Source organism: Suricata suricatta, chromosome 6 (genome assembly GCF_006229205.1).
Source record: "Suricata suricatta isolate VVHF042 chromosome 6, meerkat_22Aug2017_6uvM2_HiC, whole genome shotgun sequence".
In the NCBI taxonomy this organism is placed as follows: Eukaryota; Metazoa; Chordata; class Mammalia; order Carnivora; family Herpestidae; genus Suricata; species Suricata suricatta.
This window is the reverse complement of record NC_043705.1, coordinates 37500162-37516867: the sequence shown is the minus strand read 5'-3', so window position 1 is coordinate 37516867 and position 16706 is coordinate 37500162. Positions and strand designations below refer to the sequence as shown.

General features: G+C 50.3%; 2 protein-coding genes and 1 long non-coding RNA gene across 6 annotated transcripts in view; 2 read left to right on the top strand and 1 right to left on the bottom strand.

The window, feature by feature from the left end:
• LOC115294388 overlaps window positions 1–9050 on the bottom strand; it is a 35870-nt gene extending 26820 nt beyond the window's left edge. For all 4 annotated transcript variants that reach the window (XR_003909853.1, XR_003909854.1, XR_003909852.1 and 1 more), the window contains exon 1: window positions 8945–9050. This is a non-coding gene — a long non-coding RNA (uncharacterized LOC115294388). The remainder of the gene's footprint in view (window positions 1–8944) is intronic.
• CCNO (cyclin O) lies at window positions 387–3058 on the top strand. The gene is made up of 3 exons (XM_029942244.1): window positions 387–1052; window positions 1653–1838; window positions 2344–3058. Exons 1-3 carry the CDS (start codon window positions 669–671, stop codon window positions 2827–2829), a joined length of 1056 nt encoding a protein of 351 aa, XP_029798104.1. The 5' UTR covers window positions 387–668; the 3' UTR covers window positions 2830–3058.
• Window positions 8540–15247, top strand: MCIDAS (multiciliate differentiation and DNA synthesis associated cell cycle protein). Its single transcript, XM_029942247.1, has 7 exons — window positions 8540–8876; window positions 8964–9060; window positions 9240–9331; window positions 12547–12619; window positions 13178–13401; window positions 14047–14157; window positions 14421–15247. Exons 1-7 carry the CDS (start codon window positions 8760–8762, stop codon window positions 14859–14861), a joined length of 1155 nt encoding a protein of 384 aa, XP_029798107.1. The 5' UTR covers window positions 8540–8759; the 3' UTR covers window positions 14862–15247.
• The last annotated feature ends 1459 nt before the right edge of the window (window positions 15248–16706 follow it).

Genomic DNA, 16706 nt, shown 5'->3' with positions numbered 1-16706 from the left:
AAATAAATAAATAAAATTACAAACGCAGTCGAATTAGAATTATTGTTTGTGTGGGTTACTGAATAAAATTCCTGTGCTGAAAGAATTCCAGTTGGAGCCTTCGTTTTGGAGTTCGGAAGCTAACTTTTACAAAATTGCCGACCTGGATTAGAGGCGGCGTAGAAAGTGCTAGCACGTACGAGGTTATCTGGACCAGGACTACGCGACCGCCGCGGAGAGAATCTTTTTCCCGGGAGCAATTGAGCAGACCCACCCGCGGCGGGATTCGGTCTTCACTCCGCCAGGCCTCCGCCCCGCCCCTACCTACCCCTGGAGGCGCGCGCAGCTCACGCCTCTAACCGTGCTCGGTTACCTGGGTAACGCAGGACGCGCGGGGAGCTAGCAACTCTCGGCGGGTGCGCTCCAACCCAAGTAGCTCCTCCTCTCCCTTGCGGGCTGCGCTAGCCAGCCGCTGCCAGCAGCTCCTTCTGAAGCGGTTCTTTAGCCGGGAAAACTCGGCCTTGTGCCGCTCAGTAATCAACCAGTGAGAAGCCGGGGGTGTGGTAGGGGGCAGGCGCCCGCCGAATACTTAGGGCCTCGCCGCCGATTTGGCCAGACGATTTCGTACTTTCGTGAGCGCCTTCGGTTCGCCGCCGGTGGGAATCACAGAGCAGCCACCAGGCTGCAGAATGGTGACCCCCTGCCCCACGAGTCTCGTGAGCCCCGCCGCCCGGGCTAGGAGGCGGGATGACCAGAACCTCCGCGCCCCGGTGAAGAAGAACAGGCGCCCACGTCTACGGAGGAAGCAGCCGCTGCAGCCACTGAACCCGTGCCCACTCCCCGGAGACTCCGGTGTTTGCGACCTGTTCGAATCCCCCAGCTCCGGATCCGATGGTGCAGACAGCCCCGCGGCTTCCACGGCGCTAGGCTGCAGCTCCCTACCTGCTCCTGCCCAGCAGTTGGTGCAGCTAGATCTACAGACCTTCCGTGACTACGGTCAGAGCTGCTACGTCTTCCGCAAGTCGCGGGAGAGCCACTTCCACCCGAGGGAGTCGCTGGCGCGGCAGCCACAAGTGAGGCACTGGTAGAGCGAGCCCCCCACCGCCTCTCCTGTTCTTTTCTCTGCTCTCTGCCCTCCGCAGCGCCCCCGCCCGCGCTCACGGAGGCTCAGTCCCTGGCGGGAAGGGGCTTTGGAGGGCCGGGCCACCGTCCTCATTTTACAAATGGAGAAGAGTGGGGCCTAGACAGCTTAAGTGACTTGTCCGAAGTTTCCATACTGGTTAGCGGGGACACGGTAGAATGCAGAGGAGTCAAGACAGTATCTGGGCTCGAGTAAGGACTCCTCCCGACCCCGGGCAAGCTGTTTAACAATTCTGAGCTTGTTTCTTCATCTACAAAGTCGGGGCCCCTTCCCCTCACTGAATTGCTGAGAGGATTACACAACGTAATGTGTATACACATGCAGCCACAGGGCCAGGTACAAATCCGAGCATTCCGGCTCCTTCCTCTGTGCGCTGCAGCGCGGCCCGGGTGTTTCCCAGTTTCCAGCGTATTTACGTTTTTCCTTTGTGCCTTCATCCAGGGAAGCCCCCTGGGTTTTCTTGGCTGGTCCCTGCCGCAGACCCTCTTTGCGCTAGGCTCAACCGGTCTCCCTCCTACCTCCCTCCTGGCAGGTAACGGCGGAATCCCGCTGTAAGCTGCTTAGCTGGCTGATCCCCGTACACCGTCAATTCCATCTCTCCTTCGAATCGCTGTGCCTGGCGGTGAACACTCTGGACCGCTTTCTTACCACCACGCCTGTGGCTGCAGACTGCTTCCAGCTGCTGGGGGTCACGTCCCTGCTCATCGCTTGCAAACAGGTACTTGCACACAGGGTCTTATGGGACTGCCAAACTCTTGGGCACTCTCGGGTCACCACGCGGCTTTCCAAGTGCATACGAGTTGGTGCTGGGTTCTCTGAATTAATTTCCAAAGGTATGCAACCCACATCTTTCACTTCACAATTTCCCCCCACCCCCAACTAACAGTCCTTTCACCCGGCCCCCAAAGAAATAGGCTGAAGTCAGTCCCAAAAGTAAGTCCCAACAGCTCTTTGTGGCCCTGCTATTTTAGTCTCCGATGGGGGGGGGGGATCTTTATATTAGACTTTTTTTTTTCTTTTTTTTGCTGGACCACTTACTGTCCAGTTAGAGAAAGGGCGATGGACCTATAGCCCAGGTGATTAAAGTGGCATTAACGGAGAGGGGACCGCCCAGCTATCTCGCTGGAAGGGATGGGGGACGGAGGGAGTCTGGGGTTTCAGACCCGGTTGGGCGTCGGGCCCTGGATGCTGTGCCGCGGGGTCTGAACGCCCCTGGTTAACAGGTGGAGGTGCACCCGCCGCGCGTGAAGCAGCTCCTGGCCCTGTGTTGTGGTGCCTTCTCCCGGCAGCAACTCTGCAACCTCGAGTGCATCGTGCTGCACAAACTGCACTTCAGCCTCGGCGCACCAACTATCAGCTTCTTCCTGGAGCATTTCACGCACGCGCGCGTGGAGGCCGGGCAGGCTGAGGTCTCCGAAGCCCTGGAGGCGCAAGCCTTGGCCCGCGGCGTGGCGGAACTGAGCCTGGCCGACTATGCCTTCACCGGCTATACTCCCTCCCTGCTTGCCATCTGTTGCCTGGCGCTGGCCGACCGTATGCTCCAGCTCCCGCGCCCGGTGGACTTGCGCCTAGGCGGGCACCCCGAGGCCGCACTGCAGGACTGCCTGAGCAAGCTGCAGCTACTGGTGGCCATAAACGAAACCTCCCTGACTCACATGCTGCCCTTCCAGATATGTGAGAGGTGCAGCTTGTCCCCGAAATTGAAATGAAATAGACATTTGGTTTCCTTTTTCATCCTAACCCAGATGCTGGACCTCTCCCACTGTTTTGAAGGAGTGCACTTCTGGCCCACAGAGGGGTTCATGGCTCCCACTTGATCACAAGGTCATCCTGCAGGTTGTAAATAGTGTACTATAGCAGCATCTCCTTGTTTATTTATTTTCCTAAGAGCACAGGAGACACCCGAGTTTTCCCCCAATAAACATACTATCTATTTTGGTTTGTCTGAATGCTACAATTCCCCCATGTTATCTCCTGGGAGGGAAGGTGAAGAGCGCTGGGGAATGGGGACCATCAGTAGCAATGGAGGGGTCCTGCCTCCCTTCAGTCCACTCTGTAGTTAGCATACCTATGTGGGACCAGGTCTGAAAGGGTCACTTGTAGGCCTGTGTCCTGTGACTCTCTTATGAGGCTGAGGACTGCTCATTCCCAGAAGTCCAAAGGGAAGGTGGGATGTGAACTTGAATAGTACTCCCAGCTGCCCATGCTGTCTGGAGGGGCTGGGGTGCAGAGGATGCCCAGCTCAGAAGATTTGGAGACTATACATGCCCACGAACTAGGGCAAAGCAAGAGCTACCCTGACAACTAACAGATGTTGGAAATGAAGGCGTTGCAGGCAATTGTGGCCACTATAAATAGTGCCCATTTATCCTGCACTCACTTGCTTCAACAGTTCACATATGTCTTACACCTGCTGCGTGTGAGCCCAGGATAACAATGGTATAGTAATCATGGCTATCATTGAGTGTTTAAGTGTACCAAGCACTGTATTCATTTGTTATTTTAATCCTCCAATTCTATGAGGCAGAGTTTATTATCCCGTTTTCCAGAGGACACTAGCCCACAGAGGAAAAGGAATAGTAGAGGAACCAGGATTTGAAGGCAGGTGATTGGACTCCAGAGTCCCATCCTTAGCCACACTGCTCAACTTGCCCCACTTACAAGTTTGTGGAAATACTCAAAAATGAAACAAAAGAAAACACCCTCTTCCTGATGTAGGAGTGAGACAAGTTATCTACTCCGTGTCTTCCATTCAATACAAACTATATGGGGGCCCCTAGGTGGCTCAGTTGGTTAAGCCCCTGACTCTTGATTTTCAGCTCAGGTCATCATCTCCGGGTGGTGGGCTCAAGCACTGAGTTGGGCTCTGCACTGGGCATGGAGCCTGCTTAAGGTTCTCTCTTGCTCTACCTCTCTCTCTAAAAAGAAAGAAAGAAAAACTACAGTGAACATAGCTGGAGAGCCAGCACAGTCCCTGTCAGGCATTATTTTACAAGTGGGGAAACTGAGTCAGAAACGAGCCTGAGGCTTGCTGGAGTTACCTCCACAGCTGTCTTATCATCTTCATTCTCCCTGAATCTGAGGCCTGGAGTCTCAGTTCTGTCAACTCCAGCAAATGTCTTAACCTCTCTGAGCTTGGAACAATCTTAATAACAAATGAGATCCTAAGGTAGTATAAAATAGTGATTTAAAAAGTGGGCTCTGAGGTCAATTTGCTGGGTGACCTTGAGCAAATCTCATCTCTGTGTCCAAGTCTCATCTGTAGAATTAGGAAAAACAATAACCTATTCGGTAGGATTGTGGTATGGGTTTAACGAGATGTTCCATACAAATTCCCCTGCATGGGTCCTGGCATACAGTAAATCTTCAAGAAATGAAGACCGGTGGCAGCAGGTACAAAGATGGGGAGGGGTTAACACAGAGAAAAAAAACTTGAAGAAATAGAAGGCAAATATGGGGAAATTTTAATACTGGAGGTGAACATACTGCAATGTTTTTTTCAAATTTTCTGTATGATTAAAAAACCTTAACTTTTGGGGGAATAAACTCAGTCATGTTCTACTATACTTAGGATCAATTTAAATGTATGAAAAATTTGCATAAATGAAAAGCAAACATGCTCAAAGCAGATTTGGAGAATCTTCCTTGTACTTCCTTCACAAGCACCCTCCCTATCCTCTAGGAGCACTTCCACTGAGCTCTAAGGACCCCTTGTCTGCCCCCAGGAACTTTCTCATTTTCGGCTCAGTAATAGGGAAGTGATGATCCCCAAGCTGTTTGAGGAAAAGCTGGTCTGTGATGGGAAATGGAGGAGGGGGGAAATTATACATCTGACCCAACTCCAAAGATATCCAGAGCCCTCAACTGGGCTGCTGAGGGTGGAGGTAGGGCCACTAGCTCTTCTAGTGACTTTGGAGAGGAGTTGTTTTCACTAGAATTTACTCCATCACTCAGCCAACATTGATATGGGTGAGTTGGTTCCAGAATCATCCAGATTAGGAGTCATAGATTCATGCTATCCAACTCTTTTTGCCACATTTTTGTGTACAATGGTTCTATTTTTCTACTACGCTATGGAACTCACTGATGAAAGATGAGTCTATTCTGTAAAATCTGGGATTGGTCTCCATGAGTAAAGATCTCCCGGAAACTTAAGAGCTCACCTATTCCTCTCACAGATTGGGAAGTTGGATAGTGATGGAGGATGGACCGGCTAGTGTCTGGGCTACTCAGGCACCAGAAGAAGAGCCAAGAATAGGTTGTGGGAGGCTGGAGGTGTTGCTGAAAAGCTTCCTTAAAACAACATCAACAACATTAACTTTCAAGCACCAGTTGCATTACATAAATGATTTCATCTCCATAGTACCTCTATTGAAGTCACTGTTAAGCTTTTCCTTTAACAAAAAAGATCCTTTTTTTTTTTTAAAGGAATCTCCACACCCAACATGAGTCTCAAATTCATAAGCCTAAGGTCACTAGTTGCATGTCCCACCAGGTGCTTTTCCTAAAGATCTGGGGTTCGCTGATCTGGTGGAGCCTGGTTCCCACCCTCACGCATTCTGACTCTAAAGCCAGAGGTCCTCTCCATCAGTGCTATCACTCCAACTATAGCTGCCTAAGCTCACCTCAACCAGGTCCCCATGTCTATAGATAGGTCACAAAGTCTCTATTCTAGTTCTACTATTGTAGAATTATTTCCATCACTATTAGGGGTGTCTTTATTAACCCAGATAATAGGTGCAAATAAAAAGGATCATGCCACCTTACAAGAGGATTTTCCCTACTATTACTCCGTATAAGACACAAACAAGATATGGTCAACTAATCTTTGACAAAGTAGGAAAGAATATCCAATGGAAAAAAGACAGTCTCCTCAACAAATGGTGTTGGGAAAACTAGATGGCAACATGCAGAAAAATGAAACTGGACAACTGTCTTACACCATACTCAAAAATAAATTCAACATGGATGAAAAATCTAAATGTGAGACAGGAAACCATCAAAATCCTAGAGAAGAACACAAGCAGCAACCTCTTTGACCTCAGCAGGAGCAATTTCTTACTCGATATTTCCCATGAGGCAAGGGAAAAACAAAAGCAAAAATGAACTATTGGGACTTCATCAAGTTAAAAAAAAAACTTGCACAATGAAGAAAACAACAAAACTAAAAGGCAGCCTACCAGCTGGGAGAAGATACTTGCAAATGACATGTTGGATAAAGGGTTAGTATCTAAAATCTATAAAGAACTTAACAAACTCAGCACCCAACAAACAAATAATCCAGGGGCACCTGTGTGGCTCATTCTGTTGAGGGTCCAACTCTTGATTTTGGCTCTGGTCACGATTTCAGGGTCATGGGATGGAGCCCTCCCTCAGGCTCCACACTTAGCATGGAATCTGCTTGACAGTCTCTTTCTTTCTCTAAGCCTCTCCCTGGCTCAGCCTCTTGCTCTCTAAAATAAAAACAAAACAAAAAAGACCCAAATAATCCAGTTAAGAAATGGGTAGAAGACACAAATCGACACTTTTCCAAACAAGACATCAGATGGCTAATAGATACATGAAGAGACGCTCAACATCACTCGTCAGGGAAATACAAATCAAAATCATGATGAGATGATTGGCTAAAATTAAAAACACAAGAAATAACAGGTGTTAACCAGGATATGGAGAAGGGGGAACCCTCTTGCACTGTTGATGGGAATGCAAACTGTTGCAGCCACTTTCCAGAACAGTATGGAGGTTCCTAAAGAAGTTAAACATAGAACTACCCTGGGGCCCCTGGGTGGCTCAGTGGGTGAAGAGTCTGACTTCAGCTCAGGTCATGATCTCACGGTTTGGTTTGGTTCGGTTCTTGGGTTCGAGCCCCGCATCCGGCTCTGTGCTGACGGCTAGCTTGGAGCCTGGAGCCTGCTGCAGATTCTGTGTCTCCCTCTCTCTCTGATCCTCCCCTGCTTGTGCTGTCTCTGACTCGCTCACAAAAAAAAAAAAAGAAAAAAAAAAAAGAAAAAAAAAAGAAAAAAAAATAGAACTACCCTATGATTCTGCAACTGCACTAGTAGGTACCCAAAAGATACAAAAATACAGATTTGAAGGTGTGCATGCAACAAGATGTTTATAGAACCATTATCAACAGTAGCCAAACTATGGAAGAGCCCAAATGTCGCTCGACTGATGAGTGGATAAAGAAGATGTGGGGTATGTGTGCATATTGGAATATTATTCAGCCATCAAGAAAGAATGGAATTTTGCCTTTTACAGTGAGGTGAATGGAACTGAGTGTATTATGCTAAATAAGATAGGTAGTCAGAGAAAGACAAATACCATATTATTTCACTCATGTGGAATTTAAGAAACAAACCAGATGAACATATGGGAGAGGAGGAAAAGAGGGAAGCAAAACCGTAAGAGACTCTTAAAGATAGAGAACAAACTGAGGGTTGATAGAAGGAGGTAGGTGGTAGATGGGCTAGATGGGCGATGGGTATTAAGGAGGGCATTTGCTACGATGAGCACTGAGTGTTTCATGTAAGCGATGAATCACTAAATTCTACTCCTGAAACCAATATTGCCCTGTATGTCAAATAAAATTTAAATAAAAATTTGAAAAGAAAAAAACAGATATGAACAAACTGGATTGGATTGCTCAGTTGGATAGATATAAGAGTGGTCCAGACAGAGATCTCCTTACCCAGGAATTTAGAGATGCCCTTTCCTGGGAGAGGCTTGGGGCTTGGGAAGGGCAGCCACGACTACCCGTAAGCAAGTCCAGCTGGACAGAAGTTCAAATGCTGTTGTGTGCAGAAAAGCCCTTTGCGGAGAAAAAGACTAGGTTTCAGGGGATTTGGGGCCGTTCAGGGTGGAGAATTTGTGGATGTCTCTTTTCCTTAATTGACCTTTTAAAGCCTATACCCAGACGTCGCTGCCCCGGAAAGTGTGGGGCTAGGCGAACAGGGTATCAGGCCTAGTGAAACCAAGGGCAAGTCGGTGAATCAAGACCAGAAGTGCGCCCCCAGCCTTAGGGAAAGGGTCTTTTGTAATGTGGGGGCAGTTCTGGCTTAATTCTACACCCCCACCAAATCCAACGGGGCGGTCTGGCTTTAGCGACTGTCACTCTGCGTTTATTTCGTGTCTTAACAGCTGGGGTGGGAAGGAAATGAAATAAGAATCGTTAACTTTTCCATCTCTGCAGTCTAAAATCGGGAAGGCGGTGCCCAGTGTTACGGACCAGTGGGGTTCCTCCGCCCTCATTCCCTCCCGGCGTCTGGCACCGCCGGGAGGCGGCGGCGCCAACGCTCACCAAAAGGGCGCTCGCGGGCCGGGGCAGCGCGCTCGCAGCTCCCAGGGGAAGCCGCGTTGCCAGGTTAGGTTTAACGCCTCCGCCCGCGCGCAGATTGTCACGGGCTGAAGGCGCCACCTCTGGCGCTCAGGCGCGAGCCGCCCCTCCCGCTCGGCAGTCTTCCCTCTCCCCTCGGCCCTCCCTCCGCACCTCTACAGCCACCCCGTGCCTCCTCCCGGCCACGCGCCTTCCCCTGCTGGCGCCAGGCGGAGCGCTGAGTGTGGGTCGCCAACCCAGCCCTGTAGCCTCCTCCGAATAACCGACACCTGGCTCCTGGGCCTAAGTGGCCGGTGAGGCAGGATGCAGTCGTGTCGGGGAGCCGCGGCCGGACGCCGAGCCTTCGACAGCATCTGCCCCAACAGGATGCTGGAGCTGCGGGGCCGGCCTTTCAGCAAGCCCGGGAAGCAGGACAAGAAGGTGGGGCTGCGGGCCGGTGCCGGGCAGGGTCCGTACGCTTCGGGTCCCCAGGGCTGATCCATGCTCACCGTTTCTGTGTCTGGCTAGTTCGCCCCTCCGCGGAAGTTCTTTCCTGGTTGCAGCGGCGGCAGTCCAGTGTCGGTCTACGAAGATCGGCGGGACGCGGAGCCCTCTGCGCTGCCAGGTGAGCCTTTGTGGCTCCCACGCGACCCCTCGGGTCCCCCGAACTGGGTGGGTGGGGCACGCGCTGCTCGAAAGAGCTTTCCTTTCCGGGGCTCGGATGTCCTGACGGGGATGCCAGGGGCAAGACCTGGCCGAGAGGTTAAGGGTCCGCCGCGCGTGTCTCCGGTTCTACCCGCTCAGCGCTCACCACCATAGACCTGCAGGACCTCGCCGACTGCTCCTCGCTACTCGGGTCCGACGCGCCGCCTAGTGGTGACTTGGCCACACTGCAGGTATCTCCCCTCACTCTCGAAGCCTAGTGACCCAGATTCAGACTTGGGAGTCAAGGGTTCATTTTCCGCAAAGGCTCATCTCAAGCGGGGAGCGCAGGCACATTTGGCTAGTGGGGCAGACGGAGTGCTGGAATCTCAGTCCGGAGGACCGGAACTTCCTCCCTCCTAGTCCGTGGCGACGGCCGCAGTCTCAGAGCTGCTCTCTGACCAACCGGGGAAAGAGGGGCTCACTTGGAGGACTACCCTCCTGGAAAGGGGTCTCCCGTTCTCCTTCCCACCTTTCCCCTGGAGCTGTGAGAAAGCAATATGGAGATTGTGCACTGAGGAACCAGGCGAGTAGGTGGGAGCAAATTTGAGAGCTGGGCACCTAGTACCTGTCCTGTCAGTGCCCTCAACATTCCCTTCCTGGCTATTCACTAACAATTTTCGTTCCCTGGGTATCTAAGGAGTGTGAAGATTGGAGGATAACTCCTCGATCAAGACTGGAAAAGACGAAAAGAGTTTACATTTAGGGGAAAAGGGACCAAGGACAAAGATCTCTGGAAGAAATCGACAGAAAACGTTCTCTCTGCCGAGATGGGCCTTCAGCAATTGGGCACTTTAAAAAAAGGCATTTTCTCTCCCTGCAAAGGCTCATGTCACTTACCCTCATGGGGCAAAGAGGTATTTTGACTTTTTTACTTTCCTCAAAACCCTATATTCTTACTCCCATCCCATTTCTACCACTTGCCAGGGCTGACACTCCCAAGGTAGACGGTGGAGCCTCCCAGCACTGGTGTCTGGGAAGCCAGAAGCCTGCCTGGGTCACCAATGGGATGTGAAGTGCCCCGGTGGACAGGAGTTCTTGCCTACATGCAGCCTACAGGAAGAGTGCCAGTTCCAGCTTCCTGGCAGCAGGTCCTTGGCACTGGGGTCCCTGGGGAAATGCCCAGCTCTGTAGTCTCCAAAAGATGTGACCACCTCCCAGAACTGAGGTTAGTGGTGGAACACAGCTTTCCAGGCTTCCTCTAAGTGCCTTTAGAAATGGGTTAGAGCCCAGACGGACTCAGGGTAGGTGGCTGCTGAGAGCAGAGATTGTTAAGGCAAGTGGTGAGAGTGGGCATTGCCCTGTAGATGCCATTTTACTTTTCTTATTACATCTGGATGATCAAATAAGGAAAGACAACACTTTGAGCATCTTTCAACTGACCCAGAGGCCCAATGACTCCCTTAGCCCAACATGCTTACTTTGCAAGTAATGAAAACCAAGCAGGCTCTTATTGAATTTTTGCTTAAGGATTCACAACTTAAATTTTACATCATATTCTGTATTAGCCCCCCCTTTTTCCCCTGCCATTGTAACTTGGGGAAATGCCAGATTTGTGTCTAATTAGGAAGGTAGGATTCAAAGTTTCAAGCACAGAGCTCATACCAGATGGCCCAAGAGGCCCAGAACTTTTCCTCAGGAAGTCAGAGCTGGTACAGAAAGAAAAAGATCCCCTTAGAGGAAGATCCCCTGGAAAGACCAGGGCTGGTGCACACTCAGGTCAAATTTCCTAGCCTCCTTCCTGCTGGGTAAGGTGAACAGAGAGAGGAAGCTCTCTAGAAGTATTTCATGCCCAGAATGAGCCAAGGGCCGGGATAGCATTGGAGGAAGCCGTCCCGGGGCTCCATTTTCTGAGTTGGCCTCAAGTCTCCTCGTGGTAAGGGCTTTGGCTGAATCTCTTCTAAAAGGAGGACCTTTCCGCCCTTTGAAAATGAGTCTGGTTTCATTTGAGCCAGCTCCTTCAACCAGAACAGAACTTGTGTTTCAGGATTTGTCTGAGCCCTTGCTAAGCTCCTTTGCCCGATACAGCCTCAGTTCCCAGCTGGTGCTAGAGGCCTCATGGATTGAAGTTTTCCTGCTTGAGGAAAGCTGATGCTTGTGCTTTCTTTGAGGTTAGGGCCAGACTAGGTTCCTCTTCTTAGCAATATTTGAATAGTAAAGAAGAGCTTTGGGGAGAGGAGTATGACTAACACAAAGGAATCAATCAATAATAGTGAAATCAGTAGAGTAGATATTTCTGATGGGCACATTAGATACTTTACTTCACACCATGCGCCTTGAGAAACTTCTTTCCTCTTCTCCAGTGCTGTCTTCATTGGAAGCCAGACTTGCCTTAAAAAGATAAAAGCTAGAGGCACTGAGGTATAGAGGAAAGAAGATTGAAATAGTTACCATCATTGGCCCCAGTTGCATTTCAGAGTTGGCTGACTTGGGGCAATTGAGTTTCTCTAGAGATTCTTTATCAGGAGGGGGAGGGGGTCACTTCCTGGGCGCTGCCTGCTTCCTACTGCCTACACTGGTGTGAAAATTAACATAGGGACTCTGTGTGAAAGACTTGTGTCAACTCTAAATGTCCACGAATTAAGGGAATAAGGATGTTCAGGGACTGCCAGCCTTCTGTCTCCTGCCTCACCCATACAGGCACATTACAGAACCAGGACAGTGTCCGGTTCAGGATGTTGGGGGTGCATCACACTGTGCCTGGGGGGAGGGGGGAGGGGGAGTAAGCTGCTGGCTCACTGATGAACCGAAGAACAATAGGGGCCACACGTGCTGCACGCTGAACGGAAACATTTTCCATAGCATCCCTGCCCCCTCATCATAGCCTACCTTTCCCTTCCTTGGTGGGGAGAAAGTGGTTTAGCTGTGACGGAACCTTGGATATATAGCCTCAAGTCATTTCTTTGCAAGACCCTCCATGCTGTAGGGTCTTGGGAGGAAAGACGGAGTGTACGCACACCCGCTCCCTTATCTTAGGGCGGTAGTTCGCTGGCGGGTCGGATCTAAGTTGAACTGAGGTGCAGAGGGAGCGGAAGAACTCAGCGGACCTCACGGAGGCAGCAGCTTGTCTGGTGGCGGCCCAGTGTGGGGGCGCAGGGGCCGCGGGCGGCAGGAGGCCAGGCCCGGCGGCCAAGACGCTGCACGCGGAAGGACCCACACCTCAAACACAGCCCCGCACAGTCCTTCAGGCGTCCTTCAGGGCCCTCTGGAGTTGGTCCCCGCCAAAGCAGTGTGAGCCTGCTGGGTTCCACGACTGACATCGGGCTTTGATTTTCAGGCTTGGCTGTGAACCAGAGTGCGTGCAGACCTGCTGCCAGGCCCGGGAGGACGCCAATCGGTCTGGAAAGAGTTTCAGACCTGCTGGACTAGACATTAACTAGTTTACACCTCTGGGTTTTTTTCCCCCCAGAACCATCCCCTCCAAACTGCAGCGGACTTTGATCTGCAGGATTTCAGAGACACAGTGGATGATCTCATTTCAGGCAAGTGCAGTCTCCTTGCAGTTAAATAAAGGAGGCAGAGGTGTTCTCCCACTCCGCAAACCACACTAGTTCAGATTTCGTGGTGACGAAGGTGGTAAACCCAGCACCTGTCAGCGTCAGTAACTCATCAGTGGGTCAGGCTCCTGCGTGTCTATGAGACTCCACCCCTCCTCACGGAGAAGATAAATCGCTGCATCTATAGCGCTTTCTCAGTTTGTCGGTTGGAGCTGTAGGAGAGGGAGCCCTACGCTGTGATGTGGTCAGGGAGAGGTTGGGTGACAGGAGTGTATAGAACAGCGTACCTGCGTGACTTCAGACGGGTTTGTCTTGGCCACAGTGGCAGTTCAATTCAGATCAGCTCAATAGGCATATATTGAGCGCCTGCTGTGTATGAAGAAGATATCAGAAAGGGCCTGGGAATCGTAGGGATTGCAGACTGAGGGGGTGCTTTACTTAACAAGGTCTTCACATATACCCGACATCCGTCGTGGAGTTTTGTCCCTGTAGCTAGCTGGGCACGTGTCTGAGGCTGCAAATCTAGCTCCCACTCTTCCTCAGACTCATCCTCTTTGATGTCGCCTCCTCTGACCGGCGGAGACTTTCCCTTCTCTCCTGGCGACGTATTGCCATTTGGGCCCTGTCTCTCTCCGCCGCTGGACCCAAGGGCACTGCAGCCACCGCCGCTGCCCCCTCCAGACGTGCCCCGGCCGGAGCAGTACTGGAAGGAAGTGGCCGACCAGAACCAGAGGGCACTGGGGGACGCGCTCGTTGAGAATAACCAAGTAGGGACACTGGGCTGGCTTCCAGGCATCCTGGGGTGGGGACTGGGCTTGGAGCTCCGGGCGGAAGCGGGGGTTGCAGGAGCAGGCAAGTGTCCCTTTGTAAGTCAAAACTAGTGGATGGGCGGGGCGAGTGCTCCAGCGAGCTTCTATTGCTCCAGGGGCTCCCTTCAGTTTCCATCCTCAGTGTGTGGGAATAATCCTGCCCGACCAGATTTTTAATAGGGATGCCAATGTTTACTGAAGGATTCTCATATGCCTGGTATTGTGCTTATCCATTTACTTTTTCTTCTCATTTAATACTTACAATCACTGAACAAGATAAATTTACTAGTCCCATTTCACAGATTAGGAAACTGAGGTATAGGAAGATTGAACTTTCAGAGGTGGAACCCGGATCTGCTTGTGGCTCAAGTTCGTACTCTATACTCTACCACAACTACATTGAAGACTGAGATACGTTTTGTCCAAGTGCTTTGTAAAACAAACAAACAAAAGTAAAGCAAGATTATTAGTTTCATCAGTGTAAATGCCCTTGGGCCCTCAGTTCCAGATTAGAGGTTAGAATCCCGGTATAACTCCCGCAGAGTGTATAGATGAGACCGACCACAGTGGCCTACCTCTTAATGTGTGGGTTTCCTCCTGCAGCTGCACGTGACACTGACCCAGAAACAGGAGGAGATCGCCTCGCTCAAAGAGCGGAACGTGCAGCTAAAGGAACTTGCCAGCCGGACCCGGCACCTGGCCTCGGTGCTGGATGTAAGTGGGGTGCGGCAGTGTGGGACACCCCAGGACGTCGGAAATGTTCCGGTGCATCTCTCACCCTGTCCCCAGAATTGGTACCCAGAGGGAGTTGGGAGACAGGCGGAGGCTGCTGGGAGCATGCTGAACAACTAACTTGCCGCTCGCGTCTGGGCCCGCCGAGTTCGAAAGGCCCCCAGTCTGCTTTGCGCTCCCGGCACCAGGCGAGTCCAGCTTGCCCAGCTTGCCCCAGCTTGGCGCTCCTCCCCCATCTCTTGTAGAAGCTGATGATCACGCAGTCCCGGGATTGCGGGTCCACAGCCGAACCCCTGCTGCTCAAGGCGACAGCCAAGAGGAGCCTGGAGGAGTTGTTCAGTGCTGCGGGGCAGGATTGCGCGGAAGTGGACGCCATCCTGAGGGAGATTTCCGAACGCTGCGATGAAGCGCTGCGGAGCCGCGACCCCAAGCGGCTCCGGCTACAGCCAGAGCCCGCGAGCAGGGCTGACATGACGGGGAACCTGCACGGCACCTTCCGGGGGCTGAGCACGGACTGCAGCCGCAGCGCGCTAAACCTGAGCCACAGTGAGTTAGAAGAGGACGGCTCCTTCAGCACCCCCATCCGCAGCCACAGCACCATCCGCACCCTCGCTTTCCCCCAGGGCAACGCCTTCACGATTCGGACCGCCAGCGGGGGATACAAATTCCGCTGGGTCCCCAGTTGAGCGGGAATGTGCTTCCCCCAAACACTGCGCTGTGTGTCCGGCCTGAAGCGCCTGGAGGCTGATTGGGAGTAGCTGGAACTGTTCCGGGAACCTGGCTTCTCCGAACTCCCCCTGCTGGGGGGATGCCACCCTGAAACTTTTTATTTTTCCAGGAACAAAATCGTCTCAATAATGATGTATTGCAAAGTCCCGGTATAAAACACTATATTCCCTCCCCTTCCACAGTGTGTGCTGTATGTGTGCGTGTACACACACATATAAATCTCAATTTTAAAAGTATTTATTTTTAGTAGCTTTGAATTATGTGCTTTCAGAGATGCAAAGGGCTTAGAAATCGCTTAGCTATTTTATAATTGTATTGTGCCCTGGTTTTATAAGAAGGGAAAGGAGCCTGTAAGAGATTAAGTAGTTTTCTATAATGAGAAGCATTACTGGAACTTCCCGTCTTTCTCAGTAGCCATTTATAGGTTGTAGGTCTAGAAACCAGGCATCTGGGTGAATGCTTCATTAAGTCACTCAACTTCCCCTGATCCTGGAAGGAGCCTTAATTTTCTTACTGTTGAAAATTTTATTCTGGCTGTCAGAATAAAAAGTTAGGAGAGATAACCAAAACACTTGCATTAGGGCAATAAAGTGGAGAAAAATAAAAATGCTCAGAGGCGGTGGGCTATCTACAAAACAGGTGCTAAACACATTTGTTTGTAATGATCATTCATATAATTTCATAAGATTTATGGTTTATTTTATATTGATTATATATAGTTTTATATGTCTGAACAGAATAACAACACAAAAAGCAAATGTTGTTGATAGAAATATAGTCGTTTTAAGAAAATGGCATATTTCATATGAAAAAGTATATATATTTGTGTGTATGTATGTATGTATATATATATGTATATATGTAATATGTGTATATATCGTATGAATATTTGTGTGTGCACGCACATGCACACATATGCACCAGAAACCAATTGGGAAATCTTGGTAAAAACAAAACTATCTGACTTCCATAGATAAAACTGAGGTGCTCATTCATATCTTCTAATTCTAAGGTTGATCTTCTAAGAAAAACTTACATGTTACAGAGGGCCTTCACTTTGACCGTTTTTCTATTTCCTTGTTTGTGTGGGGTTCCTTTTTCCAGTGGGTTGTGAAATTATGTGAGTGGCGTGTGTCAAGTAGTGATTTGTCCCAACCTTCACCGTTCTCAACAGGAGGGCTATTTCTTGCTTTTGTGGGCTCAGCTTGGGTAAATTTCCAGCCGTGTTCACCACACCACCCATTCTGTCATCTGAGTGGTGATATCAGGTAGCAGGGGAGCCAGGCCGGTGGCAGGACCTGCTCCTCCAGTTTGTCCTATGTGCTGTTATCTGTATTTAAATAGCCATTTAGAAACAAAGCAAAAAAAAAAAAGTGATAAAATACACCACATTTCCTCATATTTTGTCTAACAAATGGACTCTTAAAAAGTACACTGGACACCTGAGAATTCCTTTCATCAGCTTCTATATAAAGTTCCTGCAGTTCAGGTTCAGAAAAAAACAAAAACAACAAAAACCTTGACTTGCCTCCGAGAAATGATCAGCAGAAAGTCACTGACAAATAAAGAGCAGGCAACCCTGCTCCTGTTTTCCCAGTACAGAGAAGAAGGAGACCCCTGGGTTAGTGCTGAGCATCAAGGAGCTGGTGTCTGTGTCAAAACAACTCTTCTTCAGCAATTTCAACATTTTTTTAAAATTTATTTTTGAGAGATCATGAGCAGGGTAGGGGCAGAGAGAGAGAGAGACACACATAGAATCGGAAGCAGGCTTTAGGCTCTGAGCTGCCAGCACAGAACCCAAT

Excerpts from the sequence above, each read along its gene's own strand:
- MCIDAS (XM_029942247.1), top strand. The coding sequence starts at position 8,760 with ATGCAGTCGTGTCGGGGAGCCGCGGCCGGACGCCGAGCCTTCGACAGC. Across the intron at positions 8,877-8,963 it reads CCGGGAAGCAGGACAAGAAG|TTCGCCCCTCCGCGGAAGTT; the intron begins GTGGGGCTGCGG and ends GTGTCTGGCTAG. Across the intron at positions 9,061-9,239 it reads GGAGCCCTCTGCGCTGCCAG|CGCTCACCACCATAGACCTG; the intron begins GTGAGCCTTTGT and ends CTACCCGCTCAG.
- CCNO (XM_029942244.1), top strand. The coding sequence starts at position 669 with ATGGTGACCCCCTGCCCCACGAGTCTCGTGAGCCCCGCCGCCCGGGCT. Across the intron at positions 1,053-1,652 it reads CGCTGGCGCGGCAGCCACAA|GTAACGGCGGAATCCCGCTG; the intron begins GTGAGGCACTGG and ends CCCTCCTGGCAG. Across the intron at positions 1,839-2,343 it reads TGCTCATCGCTTGCAAACAG|GTGGAGGTGCACCCGCCGCG; the intron begins GTACTTGCACAC and ends CCTGGTTAACAG.